Source organism: Phyllostomus discolor, chromosome 13 (genome assembly GCF_004126475.2).
Source record: "Phyllostomus discolor isolate MPI-MPIP mPhyDis1 chromosome 13, mPhyDis1.pri.v3, whole genome shotgun sequence".
In the NCBI taxonomy this organism is placed as follows: domain Eukaryota; kingdom Metazoa; phylum Chordata; class Mammalia; order Chiroptera; family Phyllostomidae; genus Phyllostomus; species Phyllostomus discolor.
This window is the reverse complement of record NC_040915.2, coordinates 17,615,212-17,635,814: the sequence shown is the minus strand read 5'-3', so window position 1 is coordinate 17,635,814 and position 20,603 is coordinate 17,615,212. Positions and strand designations below refer to the sequence as shown.

At 43.6% G+C, this 20,603-nt stretch overlaps 1 protein-coding gene across 1 annotated transcript; it reads left to right on the top strand.

Annotated features, from left to right (window-relative positions):
* Window positions 1-3,037: 3,037 nt before the first annotated feature.
* On the top strand, window positions 3,038-19,987 carry PLAC8L1 (PLAC8 like 1). The gene is made up of 4 exons (XM_028528951.2): window positions 3,038-4,835; window positions 7,224-7,363; window positions 17,178-17,314; window positions 18,596-19,987. The coding sequence occupies exons 1-4, from the start codon at window positions 4,711-4,713 to the stop codon at window positions 18,734-18,736; spliced, it is 543 nt and encodes a 180-aa protein (XP_028384752.1). The 5' UTR covers window positions 3,038-4,710; the 3' UTR covers window positions 18,737-19,987.
* Window positions 19,988-20,603: the final 616 nt, after the last annotated feature.

Below are 20,603 nucleotides of genomic sequence, written 5' to 3'. Positions count from 1 at the left end.
GAGTTTGAAAAGAATGTTGGTTCTGCAATCGTAGAGTTCTAGAGATGTGAATTAGGTCACGGTTACAGATTGACTTGTCAAATCTGTATTGTGTTCTTTTGTCTTACCAGTTTCCTCATTGTTTAGAGGTGTACTAAGATGAAAATCTCTCACAACCATAAATTGACTTATTTTTCTTTCGAGTTCAGATAGTTTCTGTTCATTCCAGTCCACTCTCCTTGACTGCCAGGCCACATCGATGTTACACAAACCATTCTTGTTATATCAACAATGGCTGGGCTTTTTCCAGACAGACCTCATGTATATTTTAAATCATAATATTTATCTACTATCACAATTCTTTCTTGCCTTCTCCCCTTAAATATTTGTATCTTCTCACACAGTGAGAACTCTGGTTCCCAAGAACCTCAATATATTTACTCATTTGTTCTGTTAATAATTTCAGAGTTACCAATCAATACTACTATTAACAACAAACCTATTAAGTGTGTGTGTATATATATATACACACACACTTAATCTTAGTACACCTCTAAACAATGAGGAAACTGATAAAACAAAAGAACACAATACAAATTTGACAAGTCAATCTATAACTATGACCTATGACATATACATACACACACACACAAAAGTTTTTGCAGTTCTCTGTGTCTTTAAAACAAAGTCAGTACATTTTTTCAAATATTACTTGAATGAACTCTGTATTTGAGGTTTTAGTCCTTCCTCTTATTCAACTTTTTAGTTGGCTTTTCTCTTTTTAATTTATGTTTTGAATAAGTAAAATACATGGTTTTAAAAGTCAAACTGTATTCATTCAGGGAATTTTTACTCTTGCACGACGTTCCCACCCCATATAACTAGCCATTTCCATGAGTTTCTGAATTCTCTTTCTCATGTTTCTTCTTCAGAAAATAAAGCAAATATTTACATGTACTTTGATGTCTCCTTTTTCACTCAAAAAGTAGCATGTAGTATGTTGTGTATATTTACACCTTGCTTTTTTACGTTCACAACATAGCCTGGATATTTTCCCACCTTAGATCCTCGAGATGTGTTTCTCTCCCCCTCCTGTTACTCCCTCCCTCCCCTTCTGTCCCTCCTCTTCTCCCCCTCCCCCTTGTGTAATATAATTATAAAGGCGTTCCATAATTTATTCAACCAGTCTATGGATGGGCATTCAGGTTGCTTCTAAGTTTTGATATTTTACAGGATCTGTGTAGAATTAGGTAGTGAGAAACCTTGTGAATACATGTGGTTTTATATTTGTGGAGGTGTGTGTTCAGGGTAAAATTCTAAAAGCAGGCTTGCAGGTTCAGCAGATAAAAGGCTGTGAGGAACGGGCATGTGGCTGGTATGCTGGGAAAATAGCAGAGAGGCCACAACAACAGCAACAACAACAAAACAGGCCTAGGGATGGAAAGTGGCCTGCCCCAAACCCTATCCTCCAGTGGCACAACTGAATTGGAGCCCTGGCCTCTGTCCACCTTTTCAGTCCACTGTAGCGCACACCGGGGAAGGCGGACGTGGAGCCCAGAAGTGTGTTTGGCCACAGCCAGCCTTGTCAGGGCCATTAGGTCAGAGGAGGGAGCAGTGTCTGTGGGCCTGATCAGATGAGGCTTCACAGACGGGATGGGACGTGAAGGATGAGTGGGGTTGGAGTAGCCGCTGAGGGAGCGGGGCCACATCCTGAGCTTTCAGAACCGGGTGTGGAACACAAAAGCATGGGTAGTCTGGGAGACGATGCCAGGGATGGCGTGTTTATCTTGGAGGAATGGGAGGAAAAGGAGAAACAGGTAAGTACATGGGACCTTATTATAAAAATCCCTGCATTCCAGGATGAAATTCCACATTGATTTAATTGTCTGGAGAATCACTGCAAATTTTTGAAGTGGGAATGAGATGACGGGTACCTTCGTACCTTCTGTTGTTTGTGGTAGTACTTATTAGATATCTATGTGCCTGGCTCTGGTAGGTTTCGGTGTCAGCAGATACTTTGTTAAACTGTTTTCTCTCCTATTATAATGTCTTTGAACATGACTTCACATCCATATTAGAAAATATTCAGATGCCAACAAAGTCTCGCGGCATCAATCAAGGTTTCTAGTTGCCCGCCTCTATACCTAGAGCTTAATCGGTTGTAAGGTGGGGGGAACCCACATACACAAAAAACAGACAAACACAAAACAACAGCATAGGACATGCTCCTTGCTCCTAAGGGCTTCAGGAATGTGACAGAGAAGTACGTACTGTACTTTCACTTGCGGGGAGTGGGTGGTCATTTGCTCTACTCCTTTTCCTTATATTGGAGTTGGGTCTAGAGCCGTGCTGTCCAGTGATGTAGCCACTGACCATGTGTCTAGAGAGCACTGGGGATGTGGCTAGTCTGCATTGAGGTATTCTGTAAAAGTGTACAGACTTCCAGTTTCAAAGACTTTGTATGACAAAGGATACAAAATATCTGAATAATAATTTTCCCTTGTACTGAATACAGGTTGAAATAATATTTTGAGTAATTTGGATTAACTACATTAAAATAAATTTCAATCATTTCTGTTTACTTTTTTAAAATTAGAAAATTTAAAGTTGCATATGAGGCTGGCATTATATTTCTGTGGGACAGTGTGGTCTAGAAACAATGAAATTTAAATACTTTTCTATTGTATCAAGAGTTGTATAGTATCAGTTTGTCCCACTTGTAGTGTTACTAAATTTGATAATTTTCCAAACATTCCACTTTAGAGATACATTTTGATCACTTCCAGAACTTTTCATTATAAAGATATATTTTAAAATCACTTCTAACTTTTTGTTGTAAAGATACTTTATTTTTTATTTTTGTAAAGATTTTATTTCTTAGAGGGGAAGAGAGGGAGAGAAACATCCATATGTGATTGTTTCTCACACGATCCCTACTGATAACCTGGCCCGCAACCCAGGCATGTGCCCTGACTGGGAATCGAACCAGTGACCTTTGGCTCCCAGGCTGGCACTCAGTCCACTGAGCCACACCAGCCAGGGCTGTAAAGATACTTTAAAACAACACTTTCAGAACTTTCCATGGCAAAGATACATTTTAAGGTATTTCCGGAGGTAAGATGCATTATTTCTTTTAAAACTAGAAACCTGGCACCTTGGGAACGTTCTGTTCTCAGGTTTTACCTTACGGTTTGGTACCCCTTGGAGCTCCTTTCCCGAAGAAGGTACGTTGGGGGCTATACAAAATGGTCAGTTTCTAACACTGTCATTTCTTTTTCATCAATAGTTGTCATCCTTCTATAAAAAAAGCATTTCTTCGTTTTCAGTTTTATTTTTAGGTGAAGGAGCTGTGTGGTACGCGGATTAGTCACTTCATACAATAGATGTTTGATTAGAAAAGTTGGGCACAAGTGAAATGGTACAATGTGGGAATCAGCTGTCATGGACAATGATTGTTCACTCTTCAAAGGAATCTTATTGTAAATCTTTTTTGCCAAGCAAGTAATTACCTCTTAATTTTTGTTCTTATAAACTTGGATTTTCCTGTATGCCACACTATTCGACACCCTGTTGAGTGCTTATTGTGTCTTGAACACCATTAAGCACTTGGACCAGAGTGGGAAGCTGAGGAAACATGGCATCCTTCACGTAGGACACGTTGTTACGGTTAAGAAGGCGGCAAGAGTAGCTTAGAGCCCAGTGAGCAAAGGTGATTAAGAAGCAATGTCTGAAGAACCTGACTTGGAGGAATTGTATAGTTTTTTGTTGACAATCCTGCCCAGGTAGTTCGGAACCCTAAGCAATCACTCGTGAGTCATGCCAAGACTGCATAGTAATAGTTGGCAGTTTTCTCCCGCTGTCCCTTTAATAGAACATTGACTTATGACTTCAGACCCCTCCCCTCAATGTGCAATTCCATTTTAATTTTTGGGGTCTCTAGACATCTCCAAGTGTTTTGGGGGTTCACAGCTCCACAAGGCATGTCCTAGAGACACACTCCTCAGCCTCCTGAGACACTGAAGACTCAGAGCAGCGGGCAGGCAGCCACCGCCCATCCCTGCTCCTGGTCACTAGACTCCCTTGGGGCTGGGTAGGAAAGCCACAAGCACACCGCTTCCCGGGCATGCTCAGTGAAGTCCTAGAGTAGAGGTTTCTAGAAGTTCTAAAAAGCCCTAGAGGCTTCGGACAAGCTAGCATAGTTCAGACTTTAGAAGACCATTTTTCGTGAGGGGAATCCAGTGCACTACCTGGGCTGAAGGACCTTCCCGTCCCAGCTTCCAGGCTGTGGGGCTCGTCCTGCTGACCTGGACCAGCAGTCCCGGGGTGAGAAGCCCCTGCTGCTTCTCAGCTACGCCGCATGGCAGAAACCTGTGGCCTTTTGAGTCCCCTGAGGAAGGTCCAGTGGCACTTTGCTTGATAAATGCTTACACTCGAGCTATCTCTCAAAGCAAAGGGATTGTCCCCCAAAGGTAAGTTTAAAAAAAACACAAAACCCCTTAAAACTATACCTTCAACAGTATCTCCCTTCAGATTAGTGAGATGGACAGGTGTGCACCTGTCATTAAAGAAATAAGATGCCTGTCATTTGCACTGCTGTGACCTCAGGTTCTAGAATATCAAGGCAGCATTCTTTAGGAGACTGTTTCAGTTTGCGTCGAACCCCCATTTGGGATCAGTCAGCTTACAGTCAAAGGGAAAAGGATAGCCCGAGTGACAAGAAAACCTATCACTATGAACTGGTTTGGAAATGACTTCTCGAAGTTACCTGAGGATGTCTGCTTACTCAATATACACTCACCTCTGTCGCTCTCACTCATAGCATCTGAAGAGGAACGACAGTTTATTTCCAATGTGAGGTAGGGAGTAGTAGGGTGATTCCCGCCCCCCCCACCCCGCCCAACCCCCAGCTTTTGCCTTTTGGTTGGAAGATTGAATCAGTTTCTTATAAGGAGCCAAGAAAAGATAGCTGGGCTTGGGAAGAAAGTAGTTGCTATCATTTCCCATGTGAACTTCAAAAGGGGGCAACTGATTAGTTCCTTCTGGCCTTGCTTGGCTCACCAAAAGAGAAGGGCTGGCTTGGGTGAAATGCTGTCTCTTGATTCTTAAAGTGTTGAACCCTGATCAAGTGAGCCTATTTCTGATGGCTGCCAGTAATTTCTACCCTTTTGAAATCAAATGGCAGTGCAACATTGTCTGGGATAATGGAGCTAAAAGCTGTGCAGGAAGCTACAACAGCTACTCTAGTATGATCCCTGAGTAATTACTCGGTTCTTCAAGGCACTACCGAGTCCCTCGTACATAGAAGGTGCTCAGTGAAGGGTAGCTGTGCTTGTTATTTTCTTTATGACCTGTGAGCTGTAATCTTGAGCTGAAATGTTGTAGCCAATCTTGTTAATTCAAACACTGTAATATAAAAATCACCAAAGAATCAAGGTATAAAGGAAAGAAGCTCAATAATGTACTTCTTGAGTTCAAAATTAGGTAAAACACTCCCCCCAAAACTTTTCTTTTCACTGAGGAAAAGCTACCCTCTCAGTTACTTGACTTGGAATAGATAGGGGACAGACCGCCTCGCCATACCAGAAGGCGACACACACACGATGCGGAGTGAGCCAGCAGCGGAACATTCTCTTCTCGGGCTGCACACCGTACATGGTTTATTTCAGGGGAAGAGTGAATCCAGGGGCTCAGCACTAAGAAACTCCTTGACTAAATATTGGAGATCACGGGAAGCTTTTAATATAATGACGGGAGCACCGACCAGTAGGCACTGTCACATTGAGAGGCAAATCCTCAGACTGTGTGCAGGGGTGCAGGAGGATTTTAGGGTTCTCTGCTTTTATTTCATCCATCATACCCAACAGTCATGCCTTTCCTAGGGAATGAAACACAGTGACAGGCACGTAACTTAGAGCCACATTTGAGGAGGACTCGAATATAATGGAAGAGACATGTACATTCAGCTTGATCCAGCTCAGCAAATCTATGCACCCACTAGCTTCGAGGTAGTGGCTGGACTTGGGGCTACGGGGAGAAGTGGCCTGTGCCCCAACCTCATGGAGCTTACATGGAAATAGAGGGAATACGAGGTGTAGAAAGGTGGTTTTCTTCAGGGCCAGTTTGACATCCTTATAGTTTCTTAGTTGGCTTGGGCTGCCATAGCAAAATATCATAGAATGGAAATGGCTTGAGGAATGGGAACTTATTTTCTCACGGCTCTGGAGTCTGGAAGTGCAGGATCAGAATGCCAGCACAGCCGGGGGGGGACTCCGTCCTGGCTTGCAGCCTCTCATTGCATGCTCATCCCACTGGACCAGAACCCCACTCCGTCTGCATTTACCACCCCCACATAGCCCCAGTACAGTCCCATTGGGGGTCAGGTTCAGCGCATGGATCTGGGGGACACGGTTCAGTCCACAGAGGTAGGTCCTTGCCCACATTACAACAAATATACTAAAATATACTGTACCTTATATCCACATGTTTTCTTTGCTGTACAGTAAGTGAAAGGATTTATGTAATTTTGCTTTTGAAATTATCTGAGTTATTTATGATTGGCATCTGCTTGCCAGCAGACATTCATGCTTGGGATTTTTTTTTTAATGAGAGAATTATAAGTTGTTTCCAAATGTAATAAAAATATTTCTGCAGTTTTTCTATTTTTGAGCCAAGACTTTTTTCCAGATCTCACTTTTGTAGACTCTTAGAAACCTTGTCAGGCCCCTCTGCATAGTCTCAAGTGCCCAGTAGATAATTAAGGGCTGGGCGTGTTCCACGGTGGCATTTTCAGCTTCCAGACAGGTAGCCCCGGACCCTAGCCCCTCTGGCGCAGCATCTCCAGCTGTTTGCCCCCCATGCCTCCCCAGCCCTTGTGTCACTGGCACTTTAGACTCTGGTGTTGCAAGCAGCCTCTTCCCTCCCAGTCTGCCTCCTCCATCAAGTGGCATGCTGGGTTTGAACTGAGGTCTCTTGCTTCCACATTGGTGAACTATTACAAAGCACCAAGAAACACTGAAGATATAGACTGGACACTGAGTTGGAAGGACAGGATTTGGAACAGTAAAGCCATTAATAGAGATGGGGCACACAGAGAAGGTATGAACGGGGAGGGAGGGAGGTAGTGAGGTCCACTGGGGCTTGGTATCATCGGGTCTCTGCCTCCTGTGTATGCCTCTGCCTTGGCTATCAGCTGCCCTCTGAACTATCTTCTTTGTTTCCTAATTAATCACCATCCTTGACTCCAGGGGCCATGCACCAGCCCAGGCTGTGGTGAAGCAGCCCACCCGGGGCACCGGAGGCAGAGCAGCAATCACAGTGACTGTCCCTGCAACCTGCGGGGACTGGAGCACCGGCCTCTTCAGTATCTGCAGAGACAGGAGAATCTGTACGTCTTTCCTATTCATTCACTGAAGTTTTCTTTTACTATTTTCTTCCCCAAGACATCAGTGGGTGGAAAAGCAACCTCAGGCACAAGGGCAGAAATTAAATGGTTTCAGAATAACTGAACTAATCCTCTTCTGACTCAAATGTACTTCTTGGCAGGAAAAATCTTGCCTTTCAGAGATGTGGATGCTTTTATAGAACAGGTGGTGACTTAAAGATTTTTTAAATGGCAAAGTACACTTTTGGTAAAGATGCACAAAATAGTAAAACCTTCCTGGTGGATGGTTTAGTAATACGTATAAAAAGAGCCTCAGGTGTCACATAGCTGTTGACCTGGTAATTACATTTTCAGATGTTGAGTCTAAGGAAATAAATCACATGCAAAGATTTAGCAGCAACATGAAATTTCACAGCATTGGTTATTATAACAACAATCTGGACAACTTAAACATTCAGTGAGGACCTCATACAGTGAATTATCACGCAGCCATGAAAACTCATGTTGTCAAATAACATTTAATGGGATGGAAAGATATTTTAGATACATTTTTAAGTTAAAGAAACAGATTGCAAGGCTGTGTACCTTAGACACCATTTCGAAGGGAAATACTTAGAAAAGTATCTGGAAGGATACAAACACAAATGCTTTCAGCCGGTGCCTCCAGATGGTAGGCTAATGAGTAATTTTTTAAAATTTTGACTTTTCTCTCTATTATTTCTATAAGGAATATGTGGTGCTCTTATAACTGTAAGAAACGTAACAGAAGAAGCCCCCTTGATCGAAACCTTTGCAGAGAGTGGCTTAGAGATACCAACAACACCATCCTCTAGCTACATGATTTTCCCCTGGGATTAAGGTTCAAAGCTCATTGATTCTATTTTTACCTTAGGACATTCTGACCCACCTCTGGTGCCACCTGTCAGTCTCTGCTTCCAGGACCTGATGCTCTTGCCCTGGAGAGCAATTCGATCACTGAATTTTTCTTGGAGTGTGTGTGTGTGAGTGTGTGAGTGTGTGTGTGTGTGTGTGTGTGTGAGTGTATGAGATTGGGAGGTTCCCTTTGAAAGATGAAGGACAGTCTCTTCAGTTCAAAATCAACAGATCCTGGATCTAATATTTTTGAAGAATATGGCTCTCCCCTCTCTTTGCAGGCTCTGGGAAGACCTGAATTTGTCCCAAAGTCTACAGGGTAGCTCAGGGAGAGAGTGCTGGACCGTTGACATGATCTAGGTCCTTGTTCAACCAAGACTCTTGCACAGGGAAAAGCCCTGACACTTCTTGGTGCTCTGATCTTCCAACTTCACGCCTTCACTGCCTGGGCCTCCAGAGAAGAGGCTGCCCAGCCCCAGACCCCACCCACCTCTCTTTGCCTGTCTGACCCAGAGCTCAGCTGGTTTCTTCCTGCCACTGCTAACCGTGTGGATGTCTGAGCAGACAATTAAGGCGGTTTTCTGATTCTTTCAGGAGTCTTCCTGGTTTTTGTCCAGACTTTCTGACTCTGGTTATCATGTAGCATTGAGGTAAAGAGAAGGCAGGACAGCCATGTAGACATGAGAAGACCGAGCCCCAGATGGGATGTGAACCATTTTCCTTTTGTAGCTTGTGGCTGGGGGTTGGAGAGCCATCAGTGCATTTCCCAGTAGGGCACAGCCTGGAATACAATGCAGTGATTGGGAGAACATGTTTGTATCGGATACAGACTTTGCTTTGAATCTTAACTGCCTTTTTCTGGTCCTTTGATCTCAAACAAATTCTCTAAAATGAGGACAATGAAGGAACCCACCTTGAGGGTTGTTGTTGGGATAAAGCAGACAAAGTATAGAACCCACTCTTCTCAGTGGTTTGGATTGTCACTGGATCGGAGTTCTTCTGGTCACATGTTGTACTGGGTTGAACAGTGTCCCCTCAAAGTCCATGTCCACCTGGAACCTCTGAATGTGACCTTAGGTTGAAAAAGAGGTTTTGCAATCCAGTCAAGTTAAAAAGAGGTAATAGTGGATTAGGGTGGGCCCTAATTCCATGGCTTGTGTTCTTCTCAGAAGAGGGGCAGCTGGACACAAACAACAGGAAAGAAGGCCCTGCGAAGGTAGCAGCAGAGACTGGAGCAATGCATCTATAAGCCAAGGAATGCTAACGGTTACCAGAAACCACCAAAGTCTTGGAGCAAGGCGTGGAACACACTCTTCCCTCCGAGCTTCTGGAGGAACCAGCCCTGCCAACTCTCTGATTTCAGACTTCCAGCCTGCAGGGTTCTCCAGAATTTGCCTGTGACAGGGTCATTTCTCTTGTTTTGCAATGCCCAGTTTCTGGTATTTTGCTCTGGTGGCCCTAGGAAACTAACATCTGGGCAAATGCTGGGTTTCATTAGAAGGCTATGGGATAACTCACAGAATCAAACAATCAACTGGAAACTAAGCTCAGAAGGGGCAAGATGTATAAGCATTATCGGGTGCTATAGCTGAGAGTCTGGTCAGCTCCAGACATTTTTTTTTTTTTTTTTTTTGCTTTCCTGTCTGAGGGTCGATATTTCAGCAGATGGAGCCTGATTTGCCTAGCTTAGGTCACGTGCTGCTACCTGGCCAGGCCAGGGCACTTTGAATGAGAGTTCTATCAATATTGTCCACAATTGTAAGGGATAATTTCCTAAGTTTTTCTGTCAGGGTGCTGTCAAACCTCGGTCCTCAAACATCTCCCATCTCAAATAATTCAGTTCTTGACCAAGTTGTTCATGGCAAAAAGTACCTCAGTTGTTCTGTTCTCTCCCCAGCAACACTTTCATGCCGATACCTCTATGATCAGTCAAAGGAGATTCGATTTTTGAACAAATTGGTTCTCAGACAGCCTTCCGGAATGAATTAAGTTTGAGAACTGAGGTTCCACTGTGTATATACAAGAATGCACTGGGTGAATCTTTGGTGCTACTGTTATTATTATTTTACAGTTTTATTATTCAGCAGCACGTTGAGAGCAAAGAGTAGAGCCAGGAGACAGACTAGCAGCTGCAGAGTGAGTTCCACTCATTCCCAAGCGTATCCAGGGAGTCGGGCAAGGATAGGACCACCCCTCCCCACCCGCTCTGTGCCCCTGCTTGGCTCTGCTCCCCACCCCCATCAGTGCGGCGGAATTACCTTCCGTGTCGGTTTCCCAAGGAGTCCTTGCTGGTCTGTTTGGTAGCCCATTCTAGGGGGGAGGAGAGGAGGAAGGACATGTGAAGAAACATGGACGATATTCTTTACAACTGGGCCTGATCCTGAAGGGCAGTCCATGGATATACAGCACAATGATCTTGAATGTTCTGTGTCCTCATTGTTGTTCCCTGGATGGGCTCCTCTTTTCTGACTGCTCGTTTCTCCAAGCTAATTGTCTCAGCAGGAAATAGAAAGGCCATCTCCCTTTACCCGCTTGTCTGTGCCATGCCCCCGAGGACGCCCCTGCCGCATGTGTGCCCTGAGTCCTGGCTGACTTTCTGTCCTTGCTCAAAAGGGCTACTTCACCCACAAAATTTCATGTCCAGCCAATCACTGTGAAAACAGTTGTGACAAATTCAGGTACAAAAGGAGAGCTTTTTGCCATGACTTTGTTCCATGTCCGTTTCCAACCCTGGGACACTTTTCCATTAAATCTTGAGAATTATTGCTGTAATTTGTCATCCATTAAGCGGAGGGCACATTATGAACAGAGATGATTCCCATTTCTTTTTGACATTTTGCTTCTTCATTTTATCATAATTATATTTTTGAACTGCCTCCCTCTCCCCACCTCTGCGCTTTTATCTGAATGCGCACTGCACTGGGATTAGCAGACAGAGGCTTCCGCTCCCCTTGAAGATGTGGATGCTGAAAGCTCAGATGTGAAGATGAAGCCGAGCTGAAATACGTGGCTGCTGCATGGCACTGTGGGTAAAAGGCTTTGGGAATGTTTGTGATGTTGCCCCAGAGAAGGTTTACGTGGAAGGTGTAGTCAATATTGATTTGCAATTCATCCAACATTTACTGAGCTCCTACCTGTGCATAGACCTGTGATAGACATTACCGAAACAACAGTGAATGGGACAGAGGAGTTTCCTTACAGGAGGGAGACAATAAGCAAATAAATCAATTAACACAATAATTGCAATTGTGGTAAGTGTAATTAAGGAAATAAACAGGGTGTTATGAGAGGCAATTACAGGGTTTGGGGTAAAGGATGGCCTCTCTGAGGAACCAACTTAACCTGCTGTCTGAAAGACGGGAGGGAACGAGTCAGCCCCTCAGCCTTCCTGTGGAAGGGAGGGCATTGTGAGCAGCAGGCAGCAAAGGGCTTGGTGTGGACTAGGCACCCTGGGATGCCCAGGTGGGCAGAGGAGGCAGGTCAGGATTTTCTTCGGTTTTCTGGAAGAGGAGGGAAGCCTGAAAAGGCCTCAGGCTGGGATTCACCTGAATCTGGGTAAATCGTGCTGTCTCTGAAAGCAGGGACCACTGCTGTCTGGCTCACAGCTCTGACGCCCAGCAGAGCGCTGGGCCCCCTGCAGGAGACTCGTAGGGGGTGTTCCATTTCGTGCATGAATTTTAACCTGTGTTCTCACTTGCTTCTTTCTTTCTTTCTCACACTTCACTGAAAGAACCAAAAGGCCTCGGAGTTAGAAGGAATGAATATGGGGGTCAGTTGGCTTGGCCTCTCAGCTGCTTTTCCAAGTCCCCTCTGCAGCACGCGTGGCAGCACCCGACAGCCTTGGCTTTCTGCACGTGTCCAGAGAGGGAGGATTTTGAACGGGTGACCATGCATATGATGCAAAAGTCAGAAGGACCCCTTTGGTATAAGAGCTTCTCCATCGTTGCCTTCTCTCTACCCCGTTCTCCCCAGAGCCAACCCCTCTTACTTGAGTCCAGACGGAATCTACATGCTTGTGAAGGAATACAAAAACTCAAAAGAAAATAAATTAATCTCTTATTATAAAAGTATTATATAATCATTGTAAAAAAAGAAAAATACAAAAGACTATATAAGAAAAATGCAGGATCCTGTAATCTCAGCTGTCAGAAATCAACATTGTTAGCGTTTTGGTATTTATCCTTTCAGATTCTTTTATGTCACGTGTGTGTGTGTATATAATTTACACAAATAGTAGAATTGTAAACACACCGTTCTGCACATTTGTTTTATAAATGTTCATCTAGGTAATCAGGCCCTATCAGCACTGCTGAAGCTAATATTTTAAATTGCTGCAGAGATTCCACCGTACAGTATGAATGCACCATAATTTATTCAGAAATCCCCATTGTGGACCTATATGTGGTTTCCAGACGCTTTGCTATTCAAACCAATGCTCTGTGAATATCCTCATAGCGATGCCATTTTGCCTGTGTGTGACTTTATCTGTTGGCTAACTATTGCTACTTGTACACTTAAATGTAGCATTTAAAATCTTGCTAGATGTTGCCAAGTGACTTTGCATTTGTAAGTTGTACTAATTTCCACTCCCACCCACAGTGCATGAGTGTGCCCCATTCCTATTTGGAGCAACTCTTACTGTCAGATGGTTCTGCCTTTTTGTAGCAATTGATCTGAAATGTGCCTGCTGCAGTTTCTACCCACCTTTTCTATGTTTGCTCTCTGGGCTCCACACTCTGGTTTTGTGTAGGCTGCTTCATTTTATTTCAGCTTCCCAATGAGTTGGAAGGGTGACTAATGAACCGCATCCCATGCCTGAGAGTGGAGCTTGTCTCAGAGAACAGCCCAGGAACATTTAGGCTGTGGGAGCTTATGTAATCACCAGGCCTTTGAATGGAAGAGGCTGAATTCCTGGCTCAAATCCCTTTTGAGCCTAAGCACCTTAACTCTTTAAACAAAACATAAATGGTATTACGCTGTAATATCATCACACAATTTTATGTAGCTCAAAATACGTCTGAGAGATTTAACTCTGTTTGTACTTACTTGATCTTTCATTGCATTCTTAATTATGGTATGATTTACACCATCATGGTTTAGTTACACCTTCGTCTATTAATGTACATTTAAGTTGTTTTAAATTTTAATGCTGCAGTGGATATTCTTGTCCCTGCCTCTTTGTGAGCATGTGTGGGCATTACTCCCCGGTAAATACTGGTAAGTGGAATTGCTGGCTCCTAGAAGGTTTAAAAGTTTACTGGGTTCAGCCAAGTCGCCTTCCAGAGTGGCTGTGCTAACTCCTGCTTCCATCAGTGCACAGAGGACCATCGTTCCCCACAGCATCTGATCCTAAAAATCTTTTTGCTGTTCTTATGGCTAAAAAATGATTTCTGATGGTCTTAATCTGCATTTTCCTGGTTATTAACAGCACTGAGCAATTTTTCATGTTTGATATTGGCCATTGGTATGCTTTGGTGAATTACCTGTTCATGTCCTATGCCCATTTTCTTCTTTGTTTAATCCTTTATATATCAGTTTGTAGGAGTTCCTTGTATATTCTTGATACTTAGTCTTGGCCTGTGATATATGTAGCAAAATTTTCTCCCAGAGACTCTTTAAGACAAAGGACATCATCATCCTACTCTTGTGCATTTGTCTTGCAGTGTGAGCAGGCTGTGTTTGTACCATTGTACACCCATGTCATATAGAGCAGCAAAGATCTTCCCTAAAGAAGTTGTATGATTTAAGGCCATCACACAGGAATAAGTATAAAGTAGTGGTAGTGAGGATAGTGTCTTGGAGCACACAAACCCATAACCATTGTGACACACTAGATAAATACACAAAGCATGAGGATGTATGGACATATGGGTTATCTGTAGCCATTAATACTTTGGGGCCAGACTACCTGAGTTCACATCTGACCTCTGCCCCTTCCTAATAAATGTATGAACTTGGGCAAATTACTTAATCCTCTGGGTATCAGGTTGCTCATCTGTAAAATGGGTATAATAGGAAGATCTGTTTTATAGGATTGTTGTGAGAATTACATGAGTTAATGCAAAGAATTTTTAGCAGGGCTTGGCACAGGGGAAAATTTGTATGAACATTAGCTATTATAAAAGTTTAGCTTTCATAGTATTTGTTGTATCTGATTTCTGTCTCAAGTTAATTGGATTAGGTGTGTTTCTTTTAGCATCTAGTATCACCTCTTTTAAAAAAATTGATTTATTGATTTTTGAGAGAGAGAGAAAGGGAGGAAGGTGAGAGAGAGAGAGATCAGTTTGTTGTTCCACTTATCCATGCATTCATTGGTTGTTTCTTGTATGTGCCCTGACCAGGGATCAAACCCACAACCTTGGTTCATTGGGGTGATGCTTTAACCATCCGAGCTACCTGGTCAGGGCTAGTACCACCTCTTTATGAATTCTTTGATAACATGGTTATATATTGAAAAGGATGAAAAATAAAAATAACAACATGTGTTTTTTAAAAAGGCATACAAATCATAGAAATGAGGTCCAGGAGTTCCAATGCACAAAACAATAATTTCTTTTAATATACTTATTGAGGATGGTGAACATTTCTGTTTGCCAAAGTGGTGTGGCTCAAGCAATTATGTAAACTCAATTTATTATTCACTTAGCTGCAGTGTTTGATTAATTTTTTATTTGCAGGGATTGTTACACTATTTCGTAACTCATGCATAAAATGAGATTTGATTGATTTTTATGTGCTGTGATATCAAAGTCCCCAATTCAAGGTTGCATATTGTATGACCACTGTGAGCTTGTTGTAAGTTTACTGGGCTGTTTTCTTCCTCTGAACTGTTTCCACTAGTTGTCAGTGCTGGGCAGGGCTTGCTGGTTTCACTGGGAATAATGATTTAAAAAAAATGTGGAGAGAAACATGCCAGACTAAGGCAAGACTGACGGCAGAGTTTGTTTTCAGCCTTGTGATCCCTGCAGTGTGTGATTTGGTGATTATCTTAAAACGTCCGAATGGATGCAATTGATGCTCCTTGAAGATAGGCTGCTCCTTGTCACCGTCCCCTAACTGCCCCAGTCCTCATGTTCTTGGTGTGCCTGCCACCTCACCCGCTATGTGACAGTGAAGAAGGCCAGAGTCCTGGGGTGTCCCTTGGAGGCTCTGAGACACAGCAGCATTCCTAACTTTTTCTTGTTGATCACTGACCTTGGGAGTGGGACTTGGCAGGCCAGCAATGACAGGCCTCTGACAGGAAGTTCTTCTAGTGTGCCAGTGACATGGCACTCGAGCCTTTGTGCCTGGTGCAGTAAAAGGCTTCGATCCCTACCATTTCACACTCATTAGAATGGCTAAAATAAGACAGACTGACAATAGCAAATGTTAGCGAGGATGTGGAACCATGAACTCTCAGACGTTGCCGGTGGGAGTGTTAAGTGGTACAAATACCTGGGAGAACTGTTTGTCAGTTTCTCATGGAGTTAAACACAAACTGTCCCCTGACCCTGGCAATTCCACTTCGGGGCATCCACCCAAGTGACATGTCCACATAAAGACTCGAATGTGCATATTCGTAGTACTGATTCACAACAGCAAAAACTGGAATGATCAACCGGAGAATGGACAAACTATTGGTGGACTATTCCTATGTTGGAGTACTCTTCAACAATAAAAAGAATAAACTACAGCTTCATATAACAACATAGATGATTCTCAAGAAACAGGATGTTGAACAAAAGAAAATGACGAAAGTGAACACAGTGCCATTTGTGCAAAGTCCAAGAAGAGGCAAAGCTTCTCTATGGGACTGGGAAGTGGCAGAGTGGATGCCCCTGGGCTGGGTGAAAGGGGGGGCTCACCTGGGAAGGAGCACAGAGGCACTCGCCAGGGTGGGACAACGTTCCACACGTTTGGTTACGTGGTTGAGTATGATCATTAGACTCAACTAACTGGACCCTTATGACCTCTGCATGTTCTTGTACATAAATAATGTATTTATTGGAAACATTTTAAAGGTTATGATGAGCTTTCCCCCCTGTTTTATAGTCCCAATTATTTGTATTCATCAAGGTTGCCATCTCTCCTAATGGGAGGTGACGTAACCTCTAACTGTATATCAGGGGATCTTACCCTGAGGCCCATGGACAGTGTTCAGTGGATCCTGATCCCCATGGAACTGGGTGCACAATTTTGCATGTCCGTGTGCATGTATTTCTATTTTCCCTTGAGGGGTGAGTTCATAGCTATCAACATATTCTGAAACAGGTCTCTGACCCAAAACATACTTAAAACAACTTCTGTGTTAGATGGTTCATGTAGAATGTGTAGGAAACGGTATCAGTAGTTAACGATGAACGAATAAATGAATAAATGACAAACTGTTTCCAGTTGTTGATATTCAAAGAAGCAAGCTTCCAGTAGGTTACAGATTAAAAGTGGCAGATGTCAGTGGCTCTGTTAAACTAACAAAAATTTGAGTAGCCTCCTGCCTGAGAAATAGAATAAAGTCCTGATAAAAATAGCAGGCAGAATCAGTGTCTCTTTCAACCCCATTTAAAGAACAAGATACCTGTTATTCAAAAGTATCATATACCGTGTCTATATTAAATATTGAAATTAGAGAGATAAACATAATGGAAGCAACAGCTGGGGTTCAACTGGAAATAATTATTTAATACTTTCTCTTCAGTGGAAAAAACAATTGCCATAGGGAATACCAAAAGAACTGTATCAGGTTCAGCTTTGCCAGTGTTCAACAAAAGACAATTTTGCCATGGCTCAGCTATGGCAATTTTTATACACTGAGTTTTGAGAATTGGTTGTTCATACTCAGTCCCTGATTGTAAGGAGACAGTGCAGAGTTAAATTGATGGCACTGGGTTGTAAATGCTTTTTGAGCAGGGAAGTTTCACCCATCACATCTGAGAACTTTGGCTTTCTTTTATGTGGTTATTGACAGGTTTCTGTGGTCTGTTTTGTCCCATGTGTCTTGAGTGTGACATCGCCAGGCATTATGGAGAGTGCTTTTGTTGGCCATTGCTGCCTGGGTCGACCTTTGCCCTGAGAGTTGGCACCAGAGAGAGATATAAAATATGGGTAAGTGTGTTTGAATGTTTATGTGAGCCTGGATACCTTTCAAATCTGTGCTTTTCAAAAGAAGAAGAAGAAAAAAAGAGTCTGGGTAAGATGCTTAAAATACACTTAGAGGGCCCTGGCTGGGTGGCTCAGTTGGTTAAAGCATTGTCCTGTGCATCAGAAGGTTGTGGGTTTGACCCCCGGTCCAGGGTGCATATGGGAGGTAACCAATTGATGTTTCTCTGTCTCTCTGTCTCTGTCTCTCTCTCAAATCAATAAAAACATATCCTTGGGTGAGGATTTAAAAAAAAACACTTAGTAGAAGACTCTGGAAAAGGAAAGGGAAGAAATTTCTGATTTCATTTGTTCCTAGGAAGTATGTATATTAACCAAAATGTCACATTATGAAGGGTATTTCCAAGGGGAACTTATTATAATGCAGATCACTGACCAATGGGCCATTTCTGTTTCTGTCATTGCATCAGGAGAAGATGACAGGTAGAATTGTATCACATTTGGCAGACATACTTGGGATGGACTGACCTAAAATGCAGCCTATGTGACACATGCAGAATTCACTTTGCGGGCTCCCTGGGGACCCTTCAACTTCTCAGCTCAGCTGAGACTGAGTTACAGTGAGACACTTAGGCCAGACAGCACACATAGTAAGATGTGGGCAGTTAAAAAAAAACATCTGTATATTCATGTGAAATGGTCCCTAAAATACGTTTTTAAGTGAAAAAAAGAACGCAGCATAAAAATATGAAATTGTTCTCATAAAAGCCTGTATATGCATATACTTGTGTAGACAGAATTTATTTGGAAGCGCAGATAACAAACTGCCACCACTATGTGCCCCTGGGCAGGTAACCGAGTCGCCAGGGCCACCTGTTCTAGGGGAATTTACTTTTTACTTCCTGTCCCTTCTTCTTGTTGGAATTTTGGACCATGTGGACTCATTACCCATTTCAAAGAAAGAAATAAAATAATTATAAATATGAAGTCCTAAGAGGAAAAAAAAAGAGATGTTGCCAGAGAAAGCAGTGGTTTCAAGTACGAAGCCTGGACCAAAACCCTGGAGAGCAGGTCTTGCAGTTGCAAGGACTGATTAGCCACTGGGCCACTTGGGACTTCAGTGAGCCAGTGGAGCTGTGCGGTCCCTGTGTGCTGACTTGGGGGCGTTGGTGCATCTTGGACGCTGCACATGGATGTGCCACCAGGTAGTGGTGTCCCTGTGCAGTCTCTGGGTAGCAGATGAGCCTGTGTGACCTCATCAGGACAGACACTGGCTCTCCCCCACAGGGTACACTGTGCGAGGACTGGCTGGCTGTGCACTGCTGTTGGCCCTTTTCCATCTGTCAGCTGGCCCGGGAACTCAAGATGAGAACCTCCCAGCTCTACGTATTCTCTGCAGCCCCTTCAATGAAAGACGCCTCTATTTGACAGAACTCCTCACTCCCTCTTGTCCTCATCTCAAAACCCTCTTAGTAGAGAGATCATTCTCATTAGGTTTTCACTGAAATAAATGAAAATAAAGGATCCCCGCTCCTACTGTCTTTATTGTTGTTCTTTCTTTACTCATGCCCCCATTGAAGACTGTTCTTTGTTCATTTGCTGTGCCTGGAGTTTTGGAAGCCTGCATCTTTCACCACCTTCCTACTGCCATCCTTTCCCAAGGGATATGCGGGAAGCTGGATGAATTGTCATGCGGCTTGCTCCTGTTGAGCCCCCTTTCCCCAAAGCACCAGTCATGGGGCAGGAGGTGGTTAATATTAGTTAGCACCTGGACTGGGCACCAAGTGTCACCAAAACACAGAAGCAGTAGACTCCTAGAGTCCTGACTGCACGGACAGAGAGCCTCAGGGGGCTGCTGATCCGGATGCCTCTATGCGCCTGGAAAGTCTCCCGCCCCAGGAACAAAACCTTCAATAGGCAACTGTAGGCAACAGTTCTGGTTGACTTGAATCGTTTCTCTTCCCAGCCCCTTCCCAAAGATATGGCGAAGTCTTAACTCCTGGTATCTGTGAATGTGACCTTATTTGGAAATAGGGTGTCGTGGACATAATTAAGTTAAGATGAGGTCATTAGGGTGGGCTGCTGTCCTTACAGGAAGAGGAGAAAAGAGACACAGAGACACCAATGCAGCCGTGTGACCCTTGTGTCAGGCAGTGGAGTGAGGCTGTCACAAGCCAAGGATGGCCTGGGGCTACAGAAGCTGGAAGAGGCAAGGTTGTGGAGAGAGTGTGCCCTGCCAAGGTGTTGATTTTGGACTTCTAACCCCCAGAGCCGTGAGAGCATGTTTCTGTTGTGGTACGTGGTTGCAGCAGCCCTAGGAAACTAATACACCCACCCGCCATCTATCAGGTGGATAGAATCCTCTGGTTTTTGTTACGGCAACCCCACAGAACAGCGCTGAGGAGCCTGGGTTCTGAAGCTGAGCTGTCTGGTTCATACACTAACGGTGTAATTATAGACACATTTGCTAATCTCTTTGTGCCTCCGTTTCTTCATCTGTGAAATGGTAGTTCTAACCTCATAGGGCTGTGAGGATTCTAACAGTCAAGACACAGTGCCTGGCAGATAGCAAGCAAAACTGGAAAAGACACCGGAGCTTGTGCTGCCTGTCACCACCAAACCCAGTTAGCAGAGAGAGATTGAATCTCTATGGGCACTTTATTCATATGGCCGGTGACCTGAGAATATGGCGGGTTCATACCCTAACAGACCATCTTACATTTTCTTTCCAGGCCAACGTTTTTATAACAAGGAATAAACAAGGTGCAGTGAGGGGTTTTGAAATCCAGGGAAAATTAGATTAAAAAACTGCAGTATTCTCTCCCTGGGCAGTTAGCTGTTCCCAGGAGTGGGTGGTCGTCTTGTCTTTCCCTGGAATATAATGGCCCAGATGCCTCCACTTGTCCCCAGGCGGTAATCTCTAGCAGTGCCCCAGGAGGTCAGCTGTTTCTCTCAGGAGCCAGGATGGGCCTTATCTGTGGTTTCTGAAACAAAAGCTTTAGCATATGCACTACTTACTAGTCATAACTATTTACCTTAAACTAAAATTTTCCAACTCTCGAGTCCCCTCTCACAAGGACTCAGGGTGTATGAGCTATTCTACCACTGCCTGGTATTCGCAGCACGTTATACTGGTTTTCCATTTACAGTTGAGATATAAAGTTGTAATTAAAGTTTCAGTGAAAATGAAGTCGATTAAAGAAAGAATATTAAGTAAATAAAAATGTAATACAGGGTGTATTATAGAATTGTACCCTTAAAACCTATCATTTTATTAACCAATGTCACCCCAATA